This window comes from Aptenodytes forsteri, unplaced genomic scaffold, assembly GCF_000699145.1.
Source record: "Aptenodytes forsteri isolate BGI_AS27 unplaced genomic scaffold, ASM69914v1 Scaffold9, whole genome shotgun sequence".
Lineage (NCBI taxonomy): Eukaryota > Metazoa > Chordata > Aves > Sphenisciformes > Spheniscidae > Aptenodytes > Aptenodytes forsteri.
Genome location: NW_008796217.1, coordinates 960,966 through 985,287, shown reverse-complemented (window position 1 = coordinate 985,287; position 24,322 = coordinate 960,966). Strand labels below are relative to the sequence as shown.

Sequence of the window (24,322 nt, the reverse complement as noted above, 5' to 3'; positions counted from 1 at the left end):
GAAAGACAGGAGGTCAGCAGGGATGCAGGCTCTGCAGAAGCAGCTTGTTTAGAAAATTTTGTATGCTACTGTCTTTTGAGGATCAGCTTGGAGACCCACGACAGCAAGAACCTAAAAGATCTTGGCTAAAAGTGATGGTGTGAAAGACTTACTCACTTTCACAGTGTGAAAGACTTAACTCAGGCTGCAAGCAAGTGGAAGTAGGCACCGGTATTTTCTTCCTAGGTAGCCACGGTTGAAACCTGCTGTTTCCCTTCATTTGCTCTTTTCAGCCAGCACTTTTGTCACTGGAATAATAATGAGCTCATCCCATAGCTTTATAAGAGCAAATGGATGCCACTGATACTTTCCATTTCAAAATAAGCAGGGAAGTTGCTACCCTTTTTTCTAATCTAGTTCAATCTTCTTCCATATTCCACAGAAGTTTCCTGAAGAGTTGTTCTTAAATTTCATTAAAACAAAAAAAAAATGTTGTTAATATTTCAGTCTCATTCTCCCATCCAAATTAGACTGTAGACGAAGGATTTAAGGAAGGGTGTGCCAAACGCTGAGGACTGTTGGTATTTCAAGTCAATTAGAGCAGTTAGTGCCTAATTAAGTGCTAATTTATGTTTTGTGCAATCTCATAGAGGGTAGAAATTTGGCTCAGGCTAGTTGGAAAACAAAATTTTAGCTATTACACGTGAAAACATCTACTACTTTTATGCATACAAAACCTACTTTGTTTTATACGAGTCGAGTGCACTGTAAAACAAGGCTAAACTCTTATCCTGGTTTGGCTGGCTTCCTCTTACAGTTCCAAAAGTTCCACAAATATTCCTTTTCCTGTATCCTCAGAAGTCACAGAATATGCTAAAAACAAGCTGTCTGGCAGCCAACTTTCCATGTTTCCTTCAAAGGGCAAACTTAATTGTCTTCTGCAATAGCAGTTGAGAATCTATTGATGTTCACAGTATCTTTACTCCCTGCTTCACGGAATAAATAGAAATTTTAGCTAGAGCTGAATAAACCAGGAACTGGCAGCAACTATTTGAGCCAGGCTTTCAAAGGAGAGACCTTCCTAACTTCCCTGCATGCTACAGCAAACACAAACGTCCTTCTTGTCCATGCAGGAAATGTATCTTGAATCCCAAACAGAAGTAATGTTAAATTTTGGAGACTTGACCTCCACAGAGACCTGTCAGTCACCTCTGATGTAGCACATGGGAACGTTCAAATTGCCACACCTGATTTGCATTCTTGTTACATACACACAAAACCAAGTCCTTCTCATCTTCACTCTTCGCTGCCTCTATGCATTTGCCAGAAAGGACATGGACAATCATTCCATTCTACAAGATGAGAGAAGAAGGGAAAGAAAGACCAAATTAAAACCAAGGGATTACCAGTAAAAGCTAGGCCATGTTTCTGAAACTTTTTACATACAATAGATCACCAGTAATGACTGTTCAAAATTTTTTAAGTATTGCTCTGAACATAATGACTAGGTTTAGCTTTGAGCCCAGGGCATGGTGAGTATTCATAATTCCTTTCGAAGCTGACAGGAGTGGTAGGTGCAGAATTCAATAAATCTCTTTTCCACCACTATTTGTTTCCTACACGTACAGGTTGTCAACAGCATCAACTACAGTACTACAGGCCACAAAATTTCAAAAGGACCAGTGCTTTCCTTAGGAATCAAAACAAATTACAGTAGGAACTGTACCAGAGGATTGCAGCATCCCTATAACTACAGTAACTGCTATTTTCCCAGGCTGTCCTGGAGCATGACATTTTTCAGTCTTGTAGAGGAGTTCCTGCTCTGCTTGGTGAAGTCCACTGAATGGAACCACTGAGTGGTTAAACATTGGAACAGGCTGCCCAGGGAAGTGGTTGAGTCACCATCCCTGGGAGTATTTAAAAGACGTGTAGATGCGGCGCTTAGGGACATGGTTTAGTGGGCATGGTGGTGTTGGGTCGACGGTTGGACTCGATGATCTTAGAGGTCTTTTCCAACCTCAATGATTCTATGATTCTACAATAATACTGAATTCCTCTGATAGGAAGTTTGCTCTTCTCTTAGAATGCAGGAGGAATTTCGATGTTTCCCCTACTCCCAAAGGGCTCTCATTTGGGAGGGTTCAGGATTCCCAGACCCTTCCTCTATCCAAAAGAAGTGAGCAAGGATTTGCCCTGCTCTTATTTTCACAACCACTGATTCTGATTCTATTCCTGTAAGGCCAGTAAGACAAACAGTTAAAACAAGGACATATGAATTTAGGTAGGATTCCTGTAATTCGTATTTTTAAACCAAATTTATTTCACATAGGCAGTGTAAATGGGCAAGAGGCATCCTAAATTTCCTGGGTGACAATGGTACAGAAGTGAAACTTGCCCTTCAAATACCTCATCCCTTCCCCACACACAAATCCTGTCAATCAGCCAGTGATCCCACAGTCACCGTCAGCTGCCTTCCCCTCATGGCAGAAGTCACTACTGACCTCCTGGACATCCCAGTGCTGGTGGCTGTTGTCTGTCTCCTTTGTACAGTTTTGAGGGATAACCTTCCCGTGTCTGACATCAAAGCAAAACAGTGGAGCAGAACCAAGCCGGATTTCCTTCATGCTGTTATATTCAAAGTGCTGGAAAAGGGAGGGTTTGTTTGAACAACGATGGAAGGACATCCCAATTAATTTTAAAATGCTAATTCAAAAAATAATTTCCTGTACATGTTTGTTAAGATGCAACCCAAACATGAGCGACGGAGACCCAACAGCCTTGACCCTGCAAAGCAATCCCCCCTGCTAGCTAATTCCAGCATAACTATTTACCTAAGGAAAGGCTTTGTGGATGTAATTATGTATAAAGTAAACCCATCCTATAATAAAATTTTCTAGTTTAATAAATATTTGAACAGAAGGGTGTTTCTGACAGTGTCCGTACACATTGCAGTTAGAAATGTGCCTGCAGCTTACCCTGAGCTCAGTGTGAGCAGCAAAACTTTCTTGGGACTTGAAGTAAGTATCTGCAGTCAGTCTGTATTGGTTTGCCTTCTCTTAATGCATGAACTTGCTAGTCTAATGCCAGCTTGGGAGTCTACATGAATTTCCCTCCTGTCTTTGACTGCAGTTTAGGCACTGACGGGGAAACCCATCCCCATTATTCTAGAATTGTTATGTATTTTTTACTTCCAGGCTTTCTGCTCTCCAGACACTACCAAATAGGCACTTAATGATGTCTGCTGGAGCAAAGTGTGGGTATGTGGCCTCAGTGACACATGGAACATCATTGCCATTTTTCAAATGACACTCAGCTGCAGAAGAGTGGGCATCATTGCCTTAGCACATGCCTAATTTTGAACACATCAGTATTTCCACTAATGTCCACCCAGCCGTTTACATGTTGGAGTCACTGTCTTCTGAATGGTTCCCTTGATCTGATACAGTGCCTATATACTTAAAGTATACAGTACCTGGGTGAGACTGTCACTGCACGGGGAGAGTTCGATAGAGCCTTCTGCAATGGCTCTTCCAGGTCTGTAATCTGCACAGAAGCCAACACCAGTATTGTAAAGCTGTAAGTAAAGGTTTACACTGAAATAAAGCACAATCAGATACAAACAAAATATCCTTCAGCTAACTTTTTTGTGATTATATCCCTTTATGATATATGTTTTTGCTCATAATTCAGGCAATATTTCTTTCTTTCAGACTGAATCTTGCATCTTGATCTTGCAAATTGATCTGATATAAAAGGCAGAGTCTCACCAAAGGTCAGTGTTACCCAGTGAGTTTTGTTTACGTTAGAGATACCCACTTCTGGTTTTAACTATTATGATAGTTAAAAGAAATCTGTCAAAATTTTTATGCTAATGGAAAACTGCACTTCAACTGGACACTGTAGTCAGAAAAAACCCAAGATATTCCAGAAGAAAAAAACATGTGACGATTCCTGTGATCTACACTCAGTTCTTACACTCTTCTCAAGCAAACTTTGATAATAAAGACAGGCAAAATAGTAAAAGCACACAGTAAAATCTGGCTACAGATAGCAGAGTATGACTTAATTAGTGGACCTTGTTGCCTTGTTGGGGGAAAATCCCTTCCAGTAAGGCTGCCTGGAATAAATTCATATTTTAATGAATGATAATTATCAACTTATGTGTTTTAAAAAAAAAACATTGAGAATATTTCTTCCTGTACACAGTCAGCCAAGGAACTGCTATTGCTACTACTTCTGCCCTTGGGGGAAGTGCAGGACTGAAGAAATGCTTTTTTCTCTTCACGCACATGGGTCAGCACAGAGATATCCCAGCTGCTGTTGCGGCTGCCATCTGCATGAGGTAACACAGTTCTTTTCCTTTACTAATGGCACCTAAAGAACCTAAGGTTAGGATCCTCTGAGCTGTGACTGAACTGAGTCAGACAATCTGGGTTCAGCTCCTGGCTGGCTTTCAACATTTATGTGAGAATTTGGACCAGCTGTTTGTCTCCTCTGTCCTTTTCTTTCTCCTCCCATCGTTGTTGCATTGTCTGTTTGGACAATAAATGTTTCAAAGCAGGAACAGCCTCTTACTGTATGCTCACTGAGTACTTAGTACATGGAAGCGATTCTGGAGTCTTTGAACAACGCAAAAACACTAGTCAATCTTCATAGTGTGTTTTCTCTTACCTTGCCAGAGAATCTTGGTGTGTCTTCAGGTTGGGAGAGTTCAGGGTACACATTTGATACAAACCATTGGAAATTTCTACAGCCCAGTCTCTTGTGTAGCTGAAGGCGCTCACTGCAGTCTGGCTTCTCTGCCTTTATGGAAAAACCATAGCGGCAACAAGGTTACTAGTGTATTTGTGTTAGAGATGCTAGAAGTGAAAATGACTACATAGGAATTATTTCTACCACCTCTTCTATCCTGCATGTTATAGATATTGCTATATATCTCTCATGAGTATGCAAAGGAGGAGGACCAGCTATAGCCTTCCTCCAACTTTGTGCTAAAACAGCATTTAGTCTGGCATTGTGACAGAAGTAAATGTTTCAGAAGTAGCATACACTGTGAAAATAAGCATTTCCTCTAAAAATGTTTATTATACTGCAAGATAAGTCAGTCTTTGTCATCTTTTTAATTAAAAAACTCAGGGCCAAGTTTGATACTTGTTGCACTGAAATCAATGGGATTGTATTAGATTGTCATTCAGTATAGAATTTGCCCCGCTGATTAAAATTCAATTTCCTGGCCTTTAACAGCCTAAATTACCCAGTTACTGTCAGTCCTCCATGATCAGAGGATGTAAGTGATGACAGAATTTAGCCCAAAATATAGTCTATCACATTATTATCTGACAGTTACTAAATCTAGTAAGTGAATGTGTTTCGCGGCTATAAAGGCATAAAACCTTTCCTATGATTTATGCGTTTTCTCAAATTATATACACACAATACCAATTCTCACCCTTCCTGGTAGCAATTCTGTTCTGAAAAAAGACAAGTGCCTTCAACGCTTGGTGCAGCTACGGGCATCTGCACTGCAAAGGACTGACAGTTTGAATATTTGAGGGTATGTAGCACTGAAGATGGCCGGTAGCCATTATATTCAGACTATATTTCAGATGGGTTCTGAAATCCTCTAAGCAGGTAAATGTCTAATCCTTCAGTTCCAAAACCACACAAAACACTTCTCTAAATCTCTCAGTGCCCAAATACTAAAAATATCTCACCACCCTTAGGAGTCTCCCTCCTCTTTCTTGCCAGCAGTAGATCTCCCCCTTCACTTTTCTACTTTTTAAAAATGCAGTTTTGGATTTCAGGAAACTGGTCTGGATTCCTACGTCAGAAATTAAAATTGGTAACATAAGCAAAGAATTGCCCATTTCTCTACATCCATAAGAAAGAAAAAAGGACTTTGAGACATGCCTGGAAAACACTGACAAATGAAGGGCCTTGGAGATCAAGGGAGAGGTATCAGTTTCCAAAGGCAGGGATCAATCATGCCATGTGGCACTGTTTGCCAGGCCCTGTAAGCTGCACAGGCAAAGCAGCTTATGTTAAAGAGAACCTCATAGTTTAGTATCAGTCTCAGATTCAATAAGCGAAACAACAAAGTTCAGCAATTGAGCACCACACAAACCTGTCCCCAGGAGGTTTTCTTGGAAAAGGGAAATAGAGAAGTAAAATGCTTCCCCGAAAAAGAGATGTTTCTCATGAGACTCTGCTTTGGCTGAAGAAGGCGATGGCAGTAAATCTCATTTTGTCATACTAGTTATGGTCTGCATTTAATGCCGAATAAATGGTGTAAATAATGTAAAGAAAGTCATTATCCCTGTAAACCAATCTGAAAGGAAACTGTGTTTGTAAATTAAATAAACAAACCACACAAGAAAAGGAGAAAAAGAGACGGTGGCTGAAATAGTAGAGAGCTGGGAAGAGCCTTATTCATCTGCATTAACGCTCACACCACTGGCATCCTGTGGAGGATGCGAGCCAAACCATAAAATGGGAAGACTTATAAAGCAACCTAAACGGGGGGTCACTAGTTATTTTCTGCAGTGGGCAATGTCGGCGGTCAAGGCTCACGGAGATTTTTGTAGTGGCCAATAGGTGGCTCCGCTCACCCTCTCAGTGCAATAAATCCCCGCAGGGCCCATCTGCAGCCGAGCGGCAATAATGTCATTGCTTGCTTGTGTCTTTTGAATAACATCCCAGTGCACTGACATACTGAAAATATTGGCTGTGAAAGAAAGGAACAGAGAAAAGGGCCTTTTATGTTATGGCACGCTGAGCACAGAGACCGTAAAATTGATCATTTGAAGGAGCATCATACTTAGAAGTACTAAAAGTATTCTGGCTAGAATAAACTCTCAGGCAAAAGGTCATGGTGCTTACAGCTAGTAAACCATATCATTGGTGGCTGTAGTTTTTAGTACAGAAAATTGCTTCTGAGTTGACATGAAAGGCCTTCAGGAAATTATTAAATGATTTAAGGACCTAACTGCCCATCTTAAAAGACTTGGCCTAGTGTCCTCCTTTCAATTACATGGCCGTAACCCTTGTGAGTCAATTGACAAACTTCTGGCCAGTGGAGTTCAAACCTACAACACAGACAAGGAGGGAGAAGCTTTTTAAAAAATGTGAAAATAGAATAAAAAAAGAAACATGACAGACTCTAGGATTAGCACAGCAGGATGACTGGAGAGGCAGATCCGGTGGAGTGTAAGGAGGTCAGACCAGGTGACAGGAGAGAAGCCACGCTGATGCACAGCCCTTTTCCTCTCCCCACTAGAATGCAGCTCCTGCTGGATCTGGCTTTCTTAGACGATGGCCAGCACTGCAATGACTGAGGCATGCAGGACTGAAATGCAAGAGCAAAACTGAATGGGAAAGTTTGCACAGCACTGACCCGTGTTCTGCCTAACTGTTCTCAGTGAATCTTTTTCTCTTAAAAGCATGGCATTGTTAAACGAACAAGAAGATGAATGACACGTTTTCATTCAAAACTGCTCACAAGTTTGTCCACTGCCTTGTAGGAAAGGTATTGGAGCCAGAGAATTCCTGAGAACTGCAGCAACGTTAACAACTTCACATTATTAACAACTTAACATTAAAAACATTAACGACATTAACCACAGCTGCATGCCTCCCAATAAACAAACATCCACTGGTTTGTAATACATAGGATATACAGTCCCTTGACTGATCCTCATCTGCAATGGATTATACAGTGGCTTAAAAACAAGTGTGGCCAGCCATTCTGTAGTTGTTGGATGGTATGTAGCCTGTAGATGGTTCAAGTGCGGCTGCATGCCAGGGCTACGCCACACACGTGGCTGCAAGCCTGTCTCAGCGTACAGGCTTGCTGGGAATCCAAATCCCTGGAGGTCGGACTGCTGTCTGTGCGATGCTTCTAATGAAAAAGTAACTTGTAAATAGTGGCTATGTTGAGGTCTGACTTTCTCAGTTACAGACAGTTGCTCCTGGATGTCTCTCAGTTCAGGAAAAAAATCACCTTTTTTGTCACTAGACCACTCAGAGAAGTTCCCTTCCAGTAGGAGAGATACCACAGTTTGCCACGTGCCCGTGAATATTACTGAATATCCTCATGAATCACACTAGGAAGACCTTCAGTAATGTAGAATGAATCCTCTAGGAGGGCCCTTTGAGCACACAGTGCTACTAGCTTCCACTTCAGATGCACTGCAACCCTCCATGTACTATCGGTGGAAAAATAAATCACAGCTTGTTGGGCAAGCTGAAAAAGGAGTCATTTGGAGAAGGAGTCATACTCTACGAGATTTGATAACTTCAGCAAACCACTCCTAGGCACAAGTTTCTCTCTTTCCTTCCTGATCTGACAGGTCTTCCACTGGAAGGTTTCATAAAAAGACTATCCCCAGCACCATGCATGTTGAATGTTTGACTGCACCCAGACACCCCCACCTCTATTCCACCCCCTTCACCTACGTCAACACACACTCCTTCCCTCAGAAACAAACCACTACAGATGTCTTTACCTTGCTGATTAAGAAAGCCACTGTGTCGTGCTTGTAGAAGTTCTCTTTAAAAGAGCCCAGCCAGGTCTCTGCTATTCGGATTTTGTTCCTCACAATGGCCTCTTCATAGGAGAAAGCATGGGGAAAGTGATTTCGATAGACATGCCCAACTCGGGAACATGGAATGATTTCTACAGAGCCACCACAGAGCCAGGTCTGAAACACAGGTGAAAGCACAAAAAGAGATTACCTTATTTAGATTACCTTCATCTAAAAAGGAGAAGCTCCTTTACTATAGACTCTGCCTCAGGAAATCCTAATCTGCACATTGCTGGAAACAGCAAGAGCATTATTATGTGCTTCTTCATACACTGCTCCCCACAGACACAGAGACACAGGGATGATACTGGGCAAGACAGACCTTTGATTTGACCCAGTATGGCTATTTATATGCTTTTATGTTTTTCTGTGCACAAACAGTGCAGTGTAGTGAAGAGACCTGGGGGCACATCTTCTTTTGTCTGGGACATTGAAGACTCTATACCCTTTGTGTCTGCTATTTGCATTGCTTTTTAATATCAGTTACTCTTTGTATTCAGCAAAAATCAATGCAAACAATTTAATATAAACAATTTGGTAGTAAAACTACAGGTTGGCAAAGAAATAAAGCTACTCTTCCTTTGGTGCATGTTACATGCCAAAAAAGAAGAGGCAGCTTTCAGAAGGTGCTGAAACCAGTGACTCTGTCCTCAGGCAGATAGTGATAGCCAGTGAAACTTACTTCTCCTGACATCGATAGGGCGACTCACAGCAGCTGCATGTTCTTGTATAGTCCTGACAGATCACAGAGCGTGGGGATAGATTTCTGTGAGGAAAGCGATATTCTCCATGCCCCAAGACATTCTGCACTTAACTGCTTTTATAAATTGCTTCTTGCCTTTTCATTCAGGTTCCTTAAGCCCAACAGTTACCACAGCTTGATGTTTTAATTAAGGTTCTCACCCTTATAGATAGCTCCAGATTTTCTGCTCCCCATATGGTCATGTCAGAATCATAAGCTCCAGTGTTTTGGAAGTAATGTCGATCCATGGCCACCACTGCACCAGCTACCACAGGACTCCTGTATATAAAACAGTTTGGAAGTGAACACCTTGAGTTTTGGACAGGGAATTATGTGAAGGGTGAAAATCCCACCATTTCCATAGAGATATTATTACAAAATGATTGAATACTACTCCACATAAGCTTGAATGAATTGATTATCCAACCAAAAGAAAGAACAACTGGAACCTAATTCTAGGATTTGCTTGAGGAAGGGAGCCAAGAGCTGAATTATCAAATAAGGCTCAGATCAGTGGGAAATGTTACATACATGTACACCCAAAACAACAGATAAACAGATCACGATTAAGACATCTCTTTTAACTCTGTATGATCCATCTTTTGCTTTCCCTGCAAACCTCCACACCTTGTCTGGTCAGGTTGTATGTTAGTTGTGTCAATGTGTGGAAAATATTTGTCATGTTGAAAGTACGACTGCAATCCAGTTAGAATGATTACTAAAGGCCAAACAAACTCCGTGTAAACCAAAAACCTATCCCTTCAAAACATGTTAACCAAGCATATGCAAGTAACCATGTCTCTCTTCTGGTAGCTGGAAGATGACCCAAATTGTACAGTTTTGCTGCTGAGCTGAGTGGAGGCATATTGGCTGATGGACTGTTACCTGATAGGGCTGACGGGAGACTGTCGTACCTTCTCTTCATGCTCTGGCACTGGTTCCCAATGAAAATCTAGTTTCCAATCAAAAACACCTCGATGCAGGCCCACAGAGTGATGGTACTGAAAAGTCTTCCAGTCTATGACATCTATGACAGGGGAGACGACACTGTTTCTGAAAAAGACAATATCATTTATTTTCAAAGCCAAAGCACAAATTAAGTTAACTACTCTGTTAGGAAACAGTGGTTCTCCTCTTTGACACTGTCAAGCACAAGCACTCCTCTAGATGTTGGGTGCTCTTATTTTCCCTGCTGGTAGAAGCCCAGTTGCTCGGTGCATGGCAATACTGAGCCCGCAGTGAGGAATCTAAAGATCAATAATTTATTGATAACCTGTACCTTGCATTGTCATTTAAAGCTATTCAGGATTTTGCTATGAGTTAACCATCAGAATTCTTAGAAAGCTATTTCACGCAGAGGCCCCAACCTCTGATGTTATAGGATCTGGAATGGATGCAAACTTTACAGCAAAAGATGATTTTGGCCTCACACAATTTACCATCCTTTGATTTTCCTGTAGATGTTCCACACACTTCATGAGTTCGTCACTTCAGGCCAATGAAGAGTGCACTTATCCTTATTTTGTTCTGCTGGTTGTTTTGCAAAAACATTTATCATCGAGTTCATAAATCAGTTTCTGTTTGTATTTTATTACAAGCTTAAAATGCTCTTGCAAATGCACTGTCACAGTGTGGAATCTACTTTTAAGAGCCAGAACAGAGCCATTGCACCACAAGCAGCAATCCTCCAATTCATTTCTAACTTGAGTTATATTTGGGTTAGTCTGAGAAAAGGCATTAGACATTTCCCCCTGGCAAACATGTCACGGTTTTTCACAGTGCGCTTGTACATCATCTTGGAATTAACTGGTAGTTCAGAAGAGCCATCAGCATTCCTTGTTTCCAGGTCCATGACGTATCACATTTAGAAATTTTCAGAGTATAAATGCAATGGTATTAGGGACTGCAGGGAAAAAAGTGTTGAATAACAACATTATCCATTTCTTCTCCGTTATGCAAAAAGGATAGTCTCTGGTCTCAGTGTAAGGACTTGCCTATAGACAGAAGTTCCTCTGGAGAAAATTCAGTAACTTTTACTAGGGATTAAAGTATCCTGGAAAAAATTACTCTTGTTCTAGAGTAAGAGTATCCATATAGGAAATTATTCTGGAGTAGCTCTTTCCCTAGAAAATAACTTCCTGTTAAAACTGAGAGAGAGAAATGAAATGGTCAATTTTGGGGCAAAAAGTAGAAGGTTTTATCTCCTCTTTTAAAGATTTATACGTTGGTCAGAGATCACTCTTGAGAGAAATACGCTTAAAACATAATACTATCAATGAAGAAGGACATCTCAGAAGTCTCCAATGCAGTGAGCCCTTTGTACTTTTCCATGGCAGAGACCAGAACCAGCTGAGGAAGATGGTAGCTCTGAGTGATGTTAATGTAATCTTGACATATCTTCTCTGCCTTTACAATCACTAATGTTTTTTCAGTATCAGGATGGGGGGAAACTCCAAACTTTGTTTTATCACAGTTGCCATTCCCTGTAGAGAATTTTAGAAGCCCATGGAGAAACAGAGACTACTGATTGTCACTGAATTGTATGAAGAGGAACTAGGCAGAGGATAGCGTTAAAATGACTCAGTTATTCCTTTGTTTCCTAATAAGAGCAGACTGCCCTATGATGAGCTAAAGGCAGAAAGATTTAAAATAGAGAAGTGATTATATTTCTCTGTTCAGGTGTAAAACCAGCCTTTGTAATATGTAATAATAGGCACTCTCAGAAACAAGCATTCGGTTTATAAATAGATGAGGAAATTTTATGGTCACCTGCAGCATTTGTAGGCATATACATTAAGGCAGTGATTTGCTGTCATTCTCCCACAGGACTCAAGAAGAAATGGAAAGAAATTATGCCAAAAATAATAAAGCTGATATCCTCCCCTGATTCTCTTGATGATACCCCTGTGATATAGTTTTGTATTCAGGACAGGAGCAACTACCTTAAACTCAAGGCAGCAGGAGCCTTTCTACTGAAAGCTGTATTTAACCCTTACTCACTAACAGCACGAAAAGGAAACTAACTGCTTCTAGAAGTTACTAAAAGGTAGTGTCCTGATGGACTTGCACAAGCAGGTGTTTTTTCTTTGATATGCTGAGAAAAATCTATCTAACAAGTTAAATGGATTTTATATGACTAGACTTCAAAAAATGAAAAGTCACTGTAAGTGTAATTTCTACCAGCTGCTGCATTCTCCAGTGTACAAGTATCTCTGACAACTGTCTGGTTAGGAGCGTAGTTGGAGTTGTATACTTCCCACCTCAGTTTGTTGCTACTTGCTGAAATGCATGCTATCTATTGCTACTTGTTTATCCATTCTCATCCAGACAGGACTGAGGAACTAATGACCCCAGGGTAGTTTATTTTACAATTTCAGAGTCAAGAGGGAAATATCAGGAGGGCGTATTTGAGTGGAAGCCAAAGGAGGCAATGTAGACTAAACCATACAAAAAACCTTGACCATGAAGACTAGACCACATGGGCGTATCCAAGATAGTTCAGACAGAGACAATGCGGATACTCAGTTACACTCAGATATATTCTGGATCAGATATATTCTGGATCAGGTGATCCAGACATTTCAGACTTCCCTACATTCTCATATCATTTCAGCCATTTAAAACCTGTCCTTTTTGGATCCACCTTAAATTTGTTGCCACTATAAAACTCCAAACTCCAACGATGCTTCTAGCATCAGTGCAATTGCTCATAAGAGTAAGCACCACAGTAGTAGTTCTTGTTGAAATAATCCTTTATTTTTAATGCATGCTTTTGCTTTGCTTGTTGTTGGGCATTGATTCTTCAATGCCATTCAAGAAAAATACCTGCAGTGATGTAATGGATTCTGATGGTTTGGAGACCAAGCAATTATCCAAACTATCTGCAAATTATGACATGGAAAATTACAGTGTTTAAGACAGCTGAAAATAATTCACTGGATAGGTCACATTCTACCCTGGCTAAATTCAACAATAAACCAGAACAAAATAATATCTAATCTCCTTTCCCACAAAATTATACAGTACAAACTGATAACTGTGTTTTAGAGCTATTACTCTAGTAGCTCTTTCAGAATGCCAAGATTAACAGTTTTCAAGAGTATGTTTGTAAGTATAATGCTAGATCTTCACCTAGCATAAACTGGCATAGCTCTGCTGAAACCAATAGAAACACACCTTCTTAAAACTTTAAATATTGGCAGTGTTTTTCTGATCTGAAATAGAGGAATCCAGTAACTTTATCTTGTGTGAAAACTGGTCAGTGTTCAATTTTAATCTTAATCAAGCAGTGCGTTACCTATCTTTTGGTATTAATGCTTTTTTTATAAAAGATCTGTTTTCTGCATATTCAGTGATCGTCTGATGTTTGTGTGGTTCTAAATGCAAATTTGCAGCAGAAGGTAATTGAAAGTTGGAAGACGTTCTTAGCTATTCTTTTTGTTTTTAACTGGGTAACTGGCAGACAGTCAGCAGCTTCTCGGCACTTTGAAATGAAACACACACTGGCAAACTACTGCTAATTTTACTCTGTGGAATCCAAGGAAAGGAAAAAACAGGAAATTCAAATACAACTAGCAGCAAGGCTTTGAACTGTTTGACTAATTTGTGAATATTTCAAATGCTTGGAACACAGATGAACTACAAAAGGTCACAATTCTATGAAAAAGAGCAACCCAAACAAGAACAATTTCCTGGTTTGGGATTTCTCAACCAAATACAATTGCAAATGAAATGTCTTCCCATGACCCTTTACAGTCACCATGGACATTATGTTCTTTTCTATTTTTAGAATAAGTAACATGAGGAGAGGAAGATTTAATTAACACATCTGTTTTGAAGTTTTAGATACAGTTTTTTGGAAGTGCTTTTTATTGATTTATACTTTCTTTTGCTGGGAAGGGAACAGATTTTAATCTGTTTAAATCCCCCTTTAAATAAGGGGGAACAAAAAAACCAAACATGAAAATGATGTATTTTCCTCAACCAGTTTCAGAGTGGATCATTCCCTGCAAAAATTAGATAGCTAGGAAATCCAGGCAGTCCAAGTTCTCTGGCTCTGCACGTAGTCAAAACTTCAGTAAGTAACTGAGAACCCAAGCTGGTTCCACAGCACGCTGCACTTTCACTGAAAGCACCTTGCTGGCTGGCTGAAGTCTTCAGGGAAATAGTAATGCAAAACATTCAAAATTAGATAGGGCTAATAAAAAGATAAAATGCAGTGATCAGGAATGGTATAAAGGATTACTTAAATACTACCTTACAGACCAACTGCAGACTAACTTAGGGCATATGAACTGTCTCCTTGAATTGATGGACTACTCATACGCTAAGCACTGAACATATACTTCAAATCTCTGCTAGGCAGAGTGCTAAGGGAATGCTTTATTTAAAAAAAAAAATCTTTTGAACCTGTCTTTTTTGTTAAAATATTCAAATTTGTATGTGGGGTACCAAAATCTGTAGGAGTGACCAATACCTTTTAACACTGGACAGTCAGGGCACTGTGCTGTGAATTATGCCTAAATCCTCATTGCTCTACTTTTGGCAGTAATATTTGCTTTTTGCTTTAGATTCTCATCTTCAGTTTCTTTACCTCAACTTCTTTAAAATAGGTCACCTACTGATCCTGATCAACTGTGAAAGATTGTAAAGAGATAGCACTTCTTCACATAACATACCATGTAAATTTACTGAATTTGGAATGAGTGTTATCAACAAATGGAGGATATAAAAGGATCAGGCAAAAAGAGAAGTCCCAGGAAGCAGTCTGTTCTATGTGAAGTATATGGAAGGTTTTCAAAACAAGGAGAGTAGCACGGAAATGCATGCTCAGATGCTGGGGTTGTGTGGGCTCTGGATGGATAACATCATGCTTCTGCGAGCCTGTGAGAAGGTAGAAAACAGATGGCTTATGGTAGCTCAAAAAGCTGAGGTATGGGCCACTGAGAAGTGTAGAATCAGATGAAAAGAGATGAAGGAGCTGTTCAACTTTAGTGCAAAATACTTCCCTTCTCTCTAGTGTATTACCATAAAACTAGAACCACACAGAAATTTTCTGGACAGCAGAACTCTGTTTCTATTCCTGTACGTACAAGCAGAGGCTCCCATTCACTCCTGAACAGGAGCAAGCAGCGGATGAGATACCTTTCCACTGCTATGTTCATTTCTTAGTCTGTTTAACAGCATTTTCATTAAAGATTAGTGACCTAGAATCATGGTGCTAAGTAGAGGCACTCTGAATTTTAGAAACTAGATAGGCTTCTTTTAATAATATCACAGGCTTCTGTTTCCTAACGTAATATTTGAGCTGTGGTATAGGCAGTGCAGCAGCACAGAGGGAAACAGCCCTTGCAACAAGGAGCAGGGGAAAGGTCCTAAAGGCAAACTACCCCTTTGCAAGCCACCCCTCTGTCACAGTTATGGTGTCCATGCCTTTTTTAGAAGTGGAATTCCTTGTCAAGGATATAATCAAGGCTCATTTTGCTTTCATGCACTATTCTCAGGAACCACAGTTTGGATCTTTTTTTTAAAAGTCATCCTGCTTCAGCATGATGGTCACAGTTTTTAGGTTAAAGGAACAACTTTTTCAAGGCTTCATGGCACAGTTTGTTATATGCCCCCTCTGCCTTTCACTGCCTTTGGACTGAATACAAAACAGCAGCTGTCTCCTGCAGTCTCCTGGAAAAGGCAAACCCTTCAAAAGACGACTGTAATAATTGCACAGCTGCATTACTACGCACCATGCTACTCACCTGGAATTATCCTGGAACACAAACAGTTGTCAAATGAAATGATCTGTGGGGCATCTCATCTGGTTTCTAATGTTGTCCAGGTGCCTATGGTATTCATCCTCGAATAATCAAAATGTCAAGGGATGCTTTACAAACCGCTGAACCATTCTCTAGGCGGTGTACTAAGCTGATGCACAGCTTCCCAGTCAATTTGTTAGGGATGGTTCACAGAACTCGTCCCAAACAAGGTGCCCATAAATGCATGTGTAATGATTTTAGAAAGACTCGATACTTTTGGGGAAAATAATTTTGATTGGGTTAGTGAATAAAACCATCGCGTAGGGAGATGAAATGTCATCACCTAGAGCAAGCCAAATATCTGTCAAATATTTCCATACCTGTAAAATTGGGAAAATTTTTCTTGTGTTTGTCCTGTCTGTCGTTACCACAGGCTACTCAGAACTGGGGGTATCTCCCTTTTTGTGAGTATGTTCAACTCACAGTGAGGTCTCAGTTTGGGCAAGGATCTCTCGGCGTCGCTCTAAGACAGGTCACAATAATAGTGGTAGATCTGATCAGGAGTCTAGAAAATTAGGCTTAATCACAATTTTCAAAGTTAAAATATCCCTTCAGCTCTGCTAAGCTCCTGCAAAGGTGTGAGCTTTGGAAAAGCTGCATTTTTCCTTGCCAGCAAACAACTCACTCACTCTAGGTGATTAAGTGTTTTCCCATCCTGTCTCTCCAGCAAAAGTGCATGAGTTGCAGCTTGACTGGTACATTAAGAAGAAGAATGATGGATATTTTACCAGTCACTGTAAGCTTTTTTTCAATGTACTTTCCTCATTTGGGTAGTCTCAGGGAGTGAGCATCATTCAATTTAACAGCTCCTCAACTGCTAAATGAAGCCAAGTTGACTATGCTAATGCTTTACATTTCCATAGTGATCTCCACGCAAGCATTACAAGCAGTTTGGGAAAAACCATGAATTAACTTCCTTATCAGGTCAGTGTTATTATCACCATTCTTCAGCTGGGAAAAGAAGGACAGCAAGGGAAAGTGATTGCCAGATGCCTTAGAGCATGTCTTCCCTGTGCACTGGAGAATGCCACAGGTTCTCCACACTAGCAGTGACAAAGCTTCCAGGGTCAGACCCAGTGACTGATACAGTATACAGAAAGGGATGGTTTAGACCATACTATTATCCAAACATCCTTCTACCTTTGCTCCATGGATTCAATTAGCCATTAGCTAACTCAGTGTTAAATTCTGCTCTCCTGGAGGAATGAATGAGCGGGGAAGAGAATCCCTTTCTCACCCCCTGGTGACAGTGCTACATAAATCTCAGAGCTGTGGTAGGCTTGGTGGCTTTGCATTCCCTTAGCAGGGATAATTTTTGACAGTGAATCACTACAATTGTGGTGGGGTCCTAACTTCTCTCTTGCCATTGTAATTCCCCCTTCACTATAGCTCTCCTCTGAGACTTTTTGTAACTCTTTTAATTTCAGCAATACAACCTTGAATAAGGACTGGCCAATTGATACAGGTAGGAGTTTTGCATGAACATCAACAATAGACTATAGCTCAAGGCAGAAGAATCATGAAGTATATTCATAATAAACCATCTAATAAGTCAGCAGACAAAAAATAATCTGCTTTTCCAAGGAGGATCTTTTAGAAAAGAATAGTCCTGACATCCTAGGGCAGCATTACTTTTGCTTGCAGTATTTGTAATGTTTTCATCCAAATGATGTAATAATTTCTAAAAACTCAAATTAATTCTCTTATAAGCAAACATAATCAGCCACTGCTTGTTCCAGTGCCCAGGAACAGCCTTTGAAAGTCTTTAGTATGACTATTTAATGGTCTGGTAAGAGTTTTAAAGATGTATTTTTTCTTTTACCCCGTCAAGCAATTATTCATTTTTTCTCAAGTGGTTTATGGGTAATGATAGACAAGTTAATGTACAAATTTTTCTTTCAGAAAAGTCCCTTTAATAAAGGATTTACTGCTATGTAATTCTTGAAACATTTTCAGTGATTTAATCTCTTTGAAGGACTTGGGGACTGCATAGATGGGCTCAGCTGTACATTAGAGAGCAGGCCCAAGCACCAACCTAAACATGAAAGACTCGGAAAATACGAATCTGTACCTTCCTCTGTCAGTTTGGTGTCAGTGAAAGTACCTGTGATTAGCTAGAACTGTCTAGGCTGCCCAGAAAGTCTATTTTTTTTGTGAAACAGAGATGGTACAGGTGACATTGGTATGTAGGCAAACTGGCTCAGGAGGACAAAGCATTTTATGCTTGGCTTCATGACTGAGACAGATAAAAAGTAAAAAAAATGGAGTCTTGCAGTAGTTTCTTTGGTGGATGTTTGCCAATTTCCAAGCAGCTTGAGACTGCAACCTTTTTAATTCAGACCACCAGGAAGCCTTCTTATAGCTCTAAGTGGATACAAACTCTGACAGTTCAGTGATACTGTGTGTGAAGTGAGGGTTATCAGCTGTGTGACTTATCCTGCTTCCCACATATCAGTGATGCATGTGGTGATAAGGTAGAAAATAAAAGCAATGTGACCAGAAGGAAGAAGGTAACAAAGAGAGGATAAAAAAAATACCCAAATCTTTCCAAGTACATCTCTTTCAGCAGAAATTAGCATATGCAGAGGTCACGGGGATATTTACCGGTTGCTGGACAGCCTGGCTAGGAGAGGTTCCAGCCAGCCCTTCTGACACTCGCAGTGTGAATCCATGAAGACGAGCACATCCCCGGTTGCCCGTGCAGCTCCTAGCATCCGACCTCGGATGACTCCAAGCCTCTTGTTGCTCCGGATGAGTTTCACACCGTCCAGCTTAGAGATGTATTCACTCAGAGCTGACTTCAGGGGCCCTGTCAGAAACAGAACGGTCATGGAAATGTTTTAGCTTTGATTCAAGCTGTTATAGAAAAGCAACAGGTAGTAGGAGATGCTACTTCTTGCTGGTAAAATGTTTTGGGGGCATTTGTTTTACATTCCAAATATTCCCACATCAGCATAATGTCAAAGAGAAGTAGAGACTAATGGAAACTGAGATTCACTAGGTGTGAAGCTATTCCTGTGGGAAACTTAATAGCCTCCTCTCCCGTTTTCAGCAAAAGGTGGATGCTCTCATCATCTCACAAAAGGTGCAGATCAGAGTGAGATGCTACAGGTGTTTGGCTTTCCCAAGCGCTTTAGATTACTTTAGCAATGTGGAGTTTTCCACTCTATGCTTCAGCCAAAGTCCAAGCCTGGAAATTATTACAGCAGATCTGGTCCAGTGGGAAGGCTAAGATTTGCATAGTGTGATCTTATTTTAAAGTAAGAAAGTTCAGAGTGATTGGAAATGATGGGGAAAAAAGAAACATATTTCAAAGTTGAAAGGCTAAGCCGAATTCTAGGGATGGAAGAGTGAAACCTGGCAGCCAGCTCAGTGCTCTGCTTAGCTCTCTTCCTGAGAGCCCTCTTTGCCTTCTACTCTCCTCACGCACTTCTTGGAGGAGGACAGTTTCTTCCCTGAAGCTTTGGAAGAAAGAGCTCACATACAGAGAAATGGGGACTACCTTGCTGGCTGAGATCGTCGACTAGGATGATATCCTTGAGGGAGGCCTTAGGGGCTGTGTCCATAATGCTGTGCACGGTTCTCAGCAGAGTAGACCAGGCTTCGTCATGGAAACAGATGATGACACTAGCAGTAGGCAGACTGGAGTCATATTCTTGCTGTAGGCACCTGCATGGAATCAAATGAGGGAGTCACTAGAAACACTGGTACAACCGGCTACTTGTCTCTCAGAACAAAGCTGTAAGCTACACCTAAACCTTCAGGGATGGAAAGCAGTTTAAGATATCGGCTCACTTCTAACGAAGCAAAGGAAGTATTAAGGTGTCCAAGACTGGAATACAAAGTGAAAATATGGGAGTGACATTATAAAAATTAAAATGCAAAAATAGGAATGTTTTTCTGTATTCCAGGATACTTTCTTCTGCTCTGGCTGCCTGAAAATACACAGCTGAACAAAAATGGTCCAGAAGGCAAAGAAAGAGAAACTGAAGACAATTAGAGCAAAGCAGAGAGGGGGACAAAGCAGGTCAGTCAGCCTCCACTAATTTCCACATTTTCTCAGGTAACACAGAAAAGAGTAAACTGAAATGCAGTACCTTTAAGACTAACAAGTAAAATAACTCATCTGCACAACAGATTGGTATACCTGTGGACTGCCTGACCAGTGAGTGAAGCCAACATCTCAGTCTTGTATAGGAAAGAAATGGATCCTTACATGGGCAATGAAAACAAATGTAGGTACGTTTAAGAAAGTAAATGTATTTTCCATACAAAGTTTGTACATGTTGCTTTTTTTGATGAAAACAAATCACTGATGAAGGAGATTCCCAGCTGGGTAAATTATCTTTATGCCATTTTCTGCTATTTACTTTACAACTCCAGGTACTGACACAATCTACTGCAAGACACCTGGCTGCATGGGTCACTGTATGGCATTTCTAGAGATGCTCCAGAGTGCCAGCTGGGGCCCACGGCTCCTCAGTTTTCCATGGGGCCAAGATTTCACCCATGACATTGAAAAAGCTTCCATCAAAATTACTGTGAATTAGATGTTGCTTCGACAACTCAAGCGTTTAGGAATGAAAAACACTTCCTATTCATCCTCACAGAAACTGTATATGAAAACTATAGACCTTCGTCAAACAACGGCTGTTTCATAAATGTAAGTAAAGAATCTACAAATCGCATTCACGACAAAAAGTGTTTTCTGATGTACCAGTCTTGGTTCAGAGAGACAGGACACACTATACTGGCACATTTTCCAGAAAAGGCCTTCAAATGCCCGTTGTAGAGATGCAAAGACTGTGCCTAATATCTGCTTTGCTTACATTAGAAAACGCATTTTAAAATCTTTTCATTTCCTGAAGAGCAGTCATTCAGTTTCCTAACTCATTTAATCTCTAGCAGCAAGAACCTCTTCAAGGAATTACAGAATTGGCTGAATGTGGCCCATTGTTATTTCAGCATTTTTGTATTGCCAAGCAAAACATCATACAGATTTTTACAGTGGTTGTTAAACAATTAGCTACTCAGCAGAAGCTCGTGTAAGGGATATCATTTTAATATTGCTATGTTTATTACCATTTTACTTAGTACTTCTATTCATGGACTGAGGCTCTATGATGCTAGACACTATCCAGACACAAAGCTGCTTATTGTTTAAGAGAATTAATAGTCTGAATGATTTAATAACAAAAACAAATAAATGAATACTATAGATACACTTCTGGGAATAGAAATTTAAAATTAGCACAATTACAATAATTTGTTATAGTTTATAATATTTCACATTAATATATTTTTGTATAGAGAGGCACATTTTCTTGAGGATTTTCACTTTGTAATGAATCTATGTCGTCCTTGGTTTACTAATTTTCTGTAATCAACAATGCTGTTATTTCACAATTTCATATGGGAAAATTGTTTCCATTTTCAGCTGGATGGAGAAAAGGATACGCTCACAACTTGGCAGTGTTTGTATTTTCAGGCAGAAGAATCTAGAGGTGATTAAGAAAAGTGAAGATCTGATCAGTCCTTTTACTACCAGGCAGCTTCCAAGCAGGAACATTCAGTACAGCTCTAAGCACCTATATTTTGCACCATAATACTGCAATGCCTTGTTGCTAGTACTGTGGTTATAGCAAGAAGATAAGGCTGTTGTGGAATCTTAATTGGAAAAGAATTGAAAATAGCTGTACTTGAATACATAACCTAGGTGGCGAGTGTTTAGTTGCCATGGAGATTGGCAAAGACATGCACTACAGATATCCAATCTTCAGAAAAATGTGAAAGGGTACTGGTATACAGAAATACCTTCCCTGTAATCTGGAGCAGTTTCATAGACTGTCCATTGGCATTTCAAAAAGTCAGGGCTGTGACTGATATGAGACACAGTGATTTAATCCAATTTGTGAAAAATAAGGAATTGTCACAAGCAGCAATGAACAGGAGAGCAATTCCGACACGGCAGAGGCACTGCCGACAGGGACTCCCACCCACCTTCAGGAAAATGTCTCGTTGAGATTCAGCTCCCAACAGCACTCAGGTGAAAGCTATGCTTTTGTAATGAAACTTAAAGCCTCTTTAGACAGCTTGTGAGTTTCTGTTTGCCTGGATAAGTTTGACACTCAAGCCCAAGAGAGGAAAACGGACCTTTTTTCAGGCAGAACCCCATCATAAAAGTCACAAAGGCAGGCTTGATTTGGGTCTACTGTCCCAGGAGGGTGTCAACGACAGCTGGACCAACCGATCGCAGCAAAAAGCCCTCTGGGGGCGAAGGTACCTCAGAGGATGAGTCTCGATGTGGAAGAACAACTTTACAGCACAACTGGACAAGTTATTAGGCCTTTTCACCCAGAGACCCTGGCTGTTTCAAAACTGGTACTCAAAGTAAATGGGGCAAAACAAGGTACCTGATTCATCCATCAGGGTATGTTTTACTGTGGGATCAGTAGAGGTGCTGGAAGAGACACAGTTTTATGCATCTACTTTCTGAAAATTAGCATAAAACATTCACCTGGAAAGCCATGCAAAGAGATGTGGGTTATGTTAGAAGCTGGGATCTGGTGAGAGAGGTCTTAAGTATCGCTTTCCAGGTAAGGAAGTTGGATCCCGGGCCGTCAAGGCACAGCACAGCCTGCAGACTCTGGTTTATTTCCAGCAGAGCTCTGTACTCTTCACATAAAAAGAAACTGTAGTTATGCTGCTCATTGCTCCAATGCAAAGCACAACAGACCTCTTTATGTGAATTTCTAAGGAACAGCAGCTAAGTATATCTTAACGGCATTTACCTTACATCTTACACTCCGGTTTAAGAGTCAAACTGAAGTATGTAAGTGTGAAGTTTGGCCAGCCTTATTTTACAGTTTCTGGAATTGCTTCACAATTAATAGGCATAGCTTTTGCTACCAAGAACTTGCCATCTAATTTCAAGCGAAATGAGAGAGACTGAGTCCATGGAGCTGAAATGTCTCTAACTGGTTGGGCTGGGTTCTCTCTAACTAAGTAATAAGAGACATTATTAGGAACAACATGAATAGAGAAATAGACAATCTGATTCATTACTGGTTCGCTCTTGTTTTACACCGGTATAAAACTGGACTGATACAGTCGTGGGCTAGGCCCCCAGAGTAAATTACGCCTAAAAAATATCATTGTGGTTTGTGTGTTGTGCCGTAAAGGACAGGACTGGATTAGAGGTAGACCTCTGCTGCAGGTTTGTGATCTGGATTTAGATCTGAACAACTGCGACACCTCAGATGTTCAGATCTGTGGTTTCAATCTGGGCTCTATAAGCTGTGGTGTTGATAGCTCTTTAGGCTGTAACGAGTCAGACAGAGCTGTGAGACCATGACTTAAATCTTACTGAGATTAGTATTAACTAAACCTGTCTCTTGTTGGATGGCCCTTCAGCTGCCAAAGTAAAACTGTTTTTTGGCCGACATCACAGGCAGTAAACCAGGGTCATCATTCCTCCTTTGAACATTACATAGTAAAAAGCCCTGCCAGTGAAACATGGTAAAAAATAACTGAAATAAAATTAGCATTTAGTTATTCAATGGAATTACCCAAATTAACACTGAACCTAGTCAGCAAGTGTAGAAAACACTCCATTTCATTTCTCTTTCCTTAAGATTGTCCCCCTAAATTAGAGGTACCAGCTGTCTTTAAACATGTGAAAATGACCACTAGAAAAACTATTATATATATTCTGTGTCTTACTTAAAATGTTTTCTGGCACATCTTTCCACTGTGTCCGGGGGAAAGCTACAATAGCTTTCGTTAAAGGAGGCAAGAAAAAAAAGATACCCACCCACATCCCTTTCCCTCTCCCCTGGGCAGACAAGTCTAGATACACCTCAGCCCCTTTTTAAGAGGTGTAATAAACTGCCCCTCCTGGGCTGCTGGAGTAACTGGATCTCAAGTCTCCAGGCTTCAGATGCAACACGTGGGGCTTCAAACGTAACGTGGGGCTTCAAATGCAACACTTGTTTGATGTGGCCTTACAGCCTGGCTGCTGCTAGCTACGGTGGTGTTGGCAGATCCGATCAGACACACTGACCTCCACCTTCCTTCCTCCCAGGAGTTTCCTTTCAACGTTCGTCGGGTCACTTGTTATACTAAAAAAGCTGAAAGCCCCAACTCCTGACTCCTTTATTACCCCGTAGGCCTGGCGACCCCATACCCTGCCCACCATGGACCATGGGGTG

The 24,322-nt window shown here is 40.6% G+C and overlaps 1 protein-coding gene across 2 annotated transcripts in view; it reads right to left on the bottom strand.

Annotated features, from left to right (window-relative positions):
- Positions 1 to 1,176: 1,176 nt before the first annotated feature.
- Positions 1,177 to 24,322, bottom strand: part of GALNT15 (polypeptide N-acetylgalactosaminyltransferase 15) — a 24,708-nt gene continuing 1,562 nt past the window's right edge. The window contains exons 2-11 of one of the 2 annotated variants that reach the window (XM_009288586.2): positions 19,615 to 19,781; positions 18,717 to 18,921; positions 10,189 to 10,356; positions 9,465 to 9,582; positions 8,484 to 8,678; positions 4,651 to 4,782; positions 3,452 to 3,553; positions 3,049 to 3,051; positions 2,481 to 2,621; positions 1,177 to 1,331 (exon numbers count right to left, since the gene is read on the bottom strand). In XM_009288586.2, coding sequence (XP_009286861.1) covers positions 1,185 to 1,331; positions 2,481 to 2,621; positions 3,049 to 3,051; positions 3,452 to 3,553; positions 4,651 to 4,782; positions 8,484 to 8,678; positions 9,465 to 9,582; positions 10,189 to 10,356; positions 18,717 to 18,921; positions 19,615 to 19,781 — 1,378 coding nt within the window. In that variant the 3' untranslated portion in view covers positions 1,177 to 1,184. The remainder of the gene's footprint in view (positions 1,332 to 2,480; positions 2,622 to 3,048; positions 3,052 to 3,451; positions 3,554 to 4,650; positions 4,783 to 8,483; positions 8,679 to 9,464; positions 9,583 to 10,188; positions 10,357 to 18,716; positions 18,922 to 19,614; positions 19,782 to 24,322) is intronic. The other variant, XM_019474478.1, reaches the window with a different exon arrangement.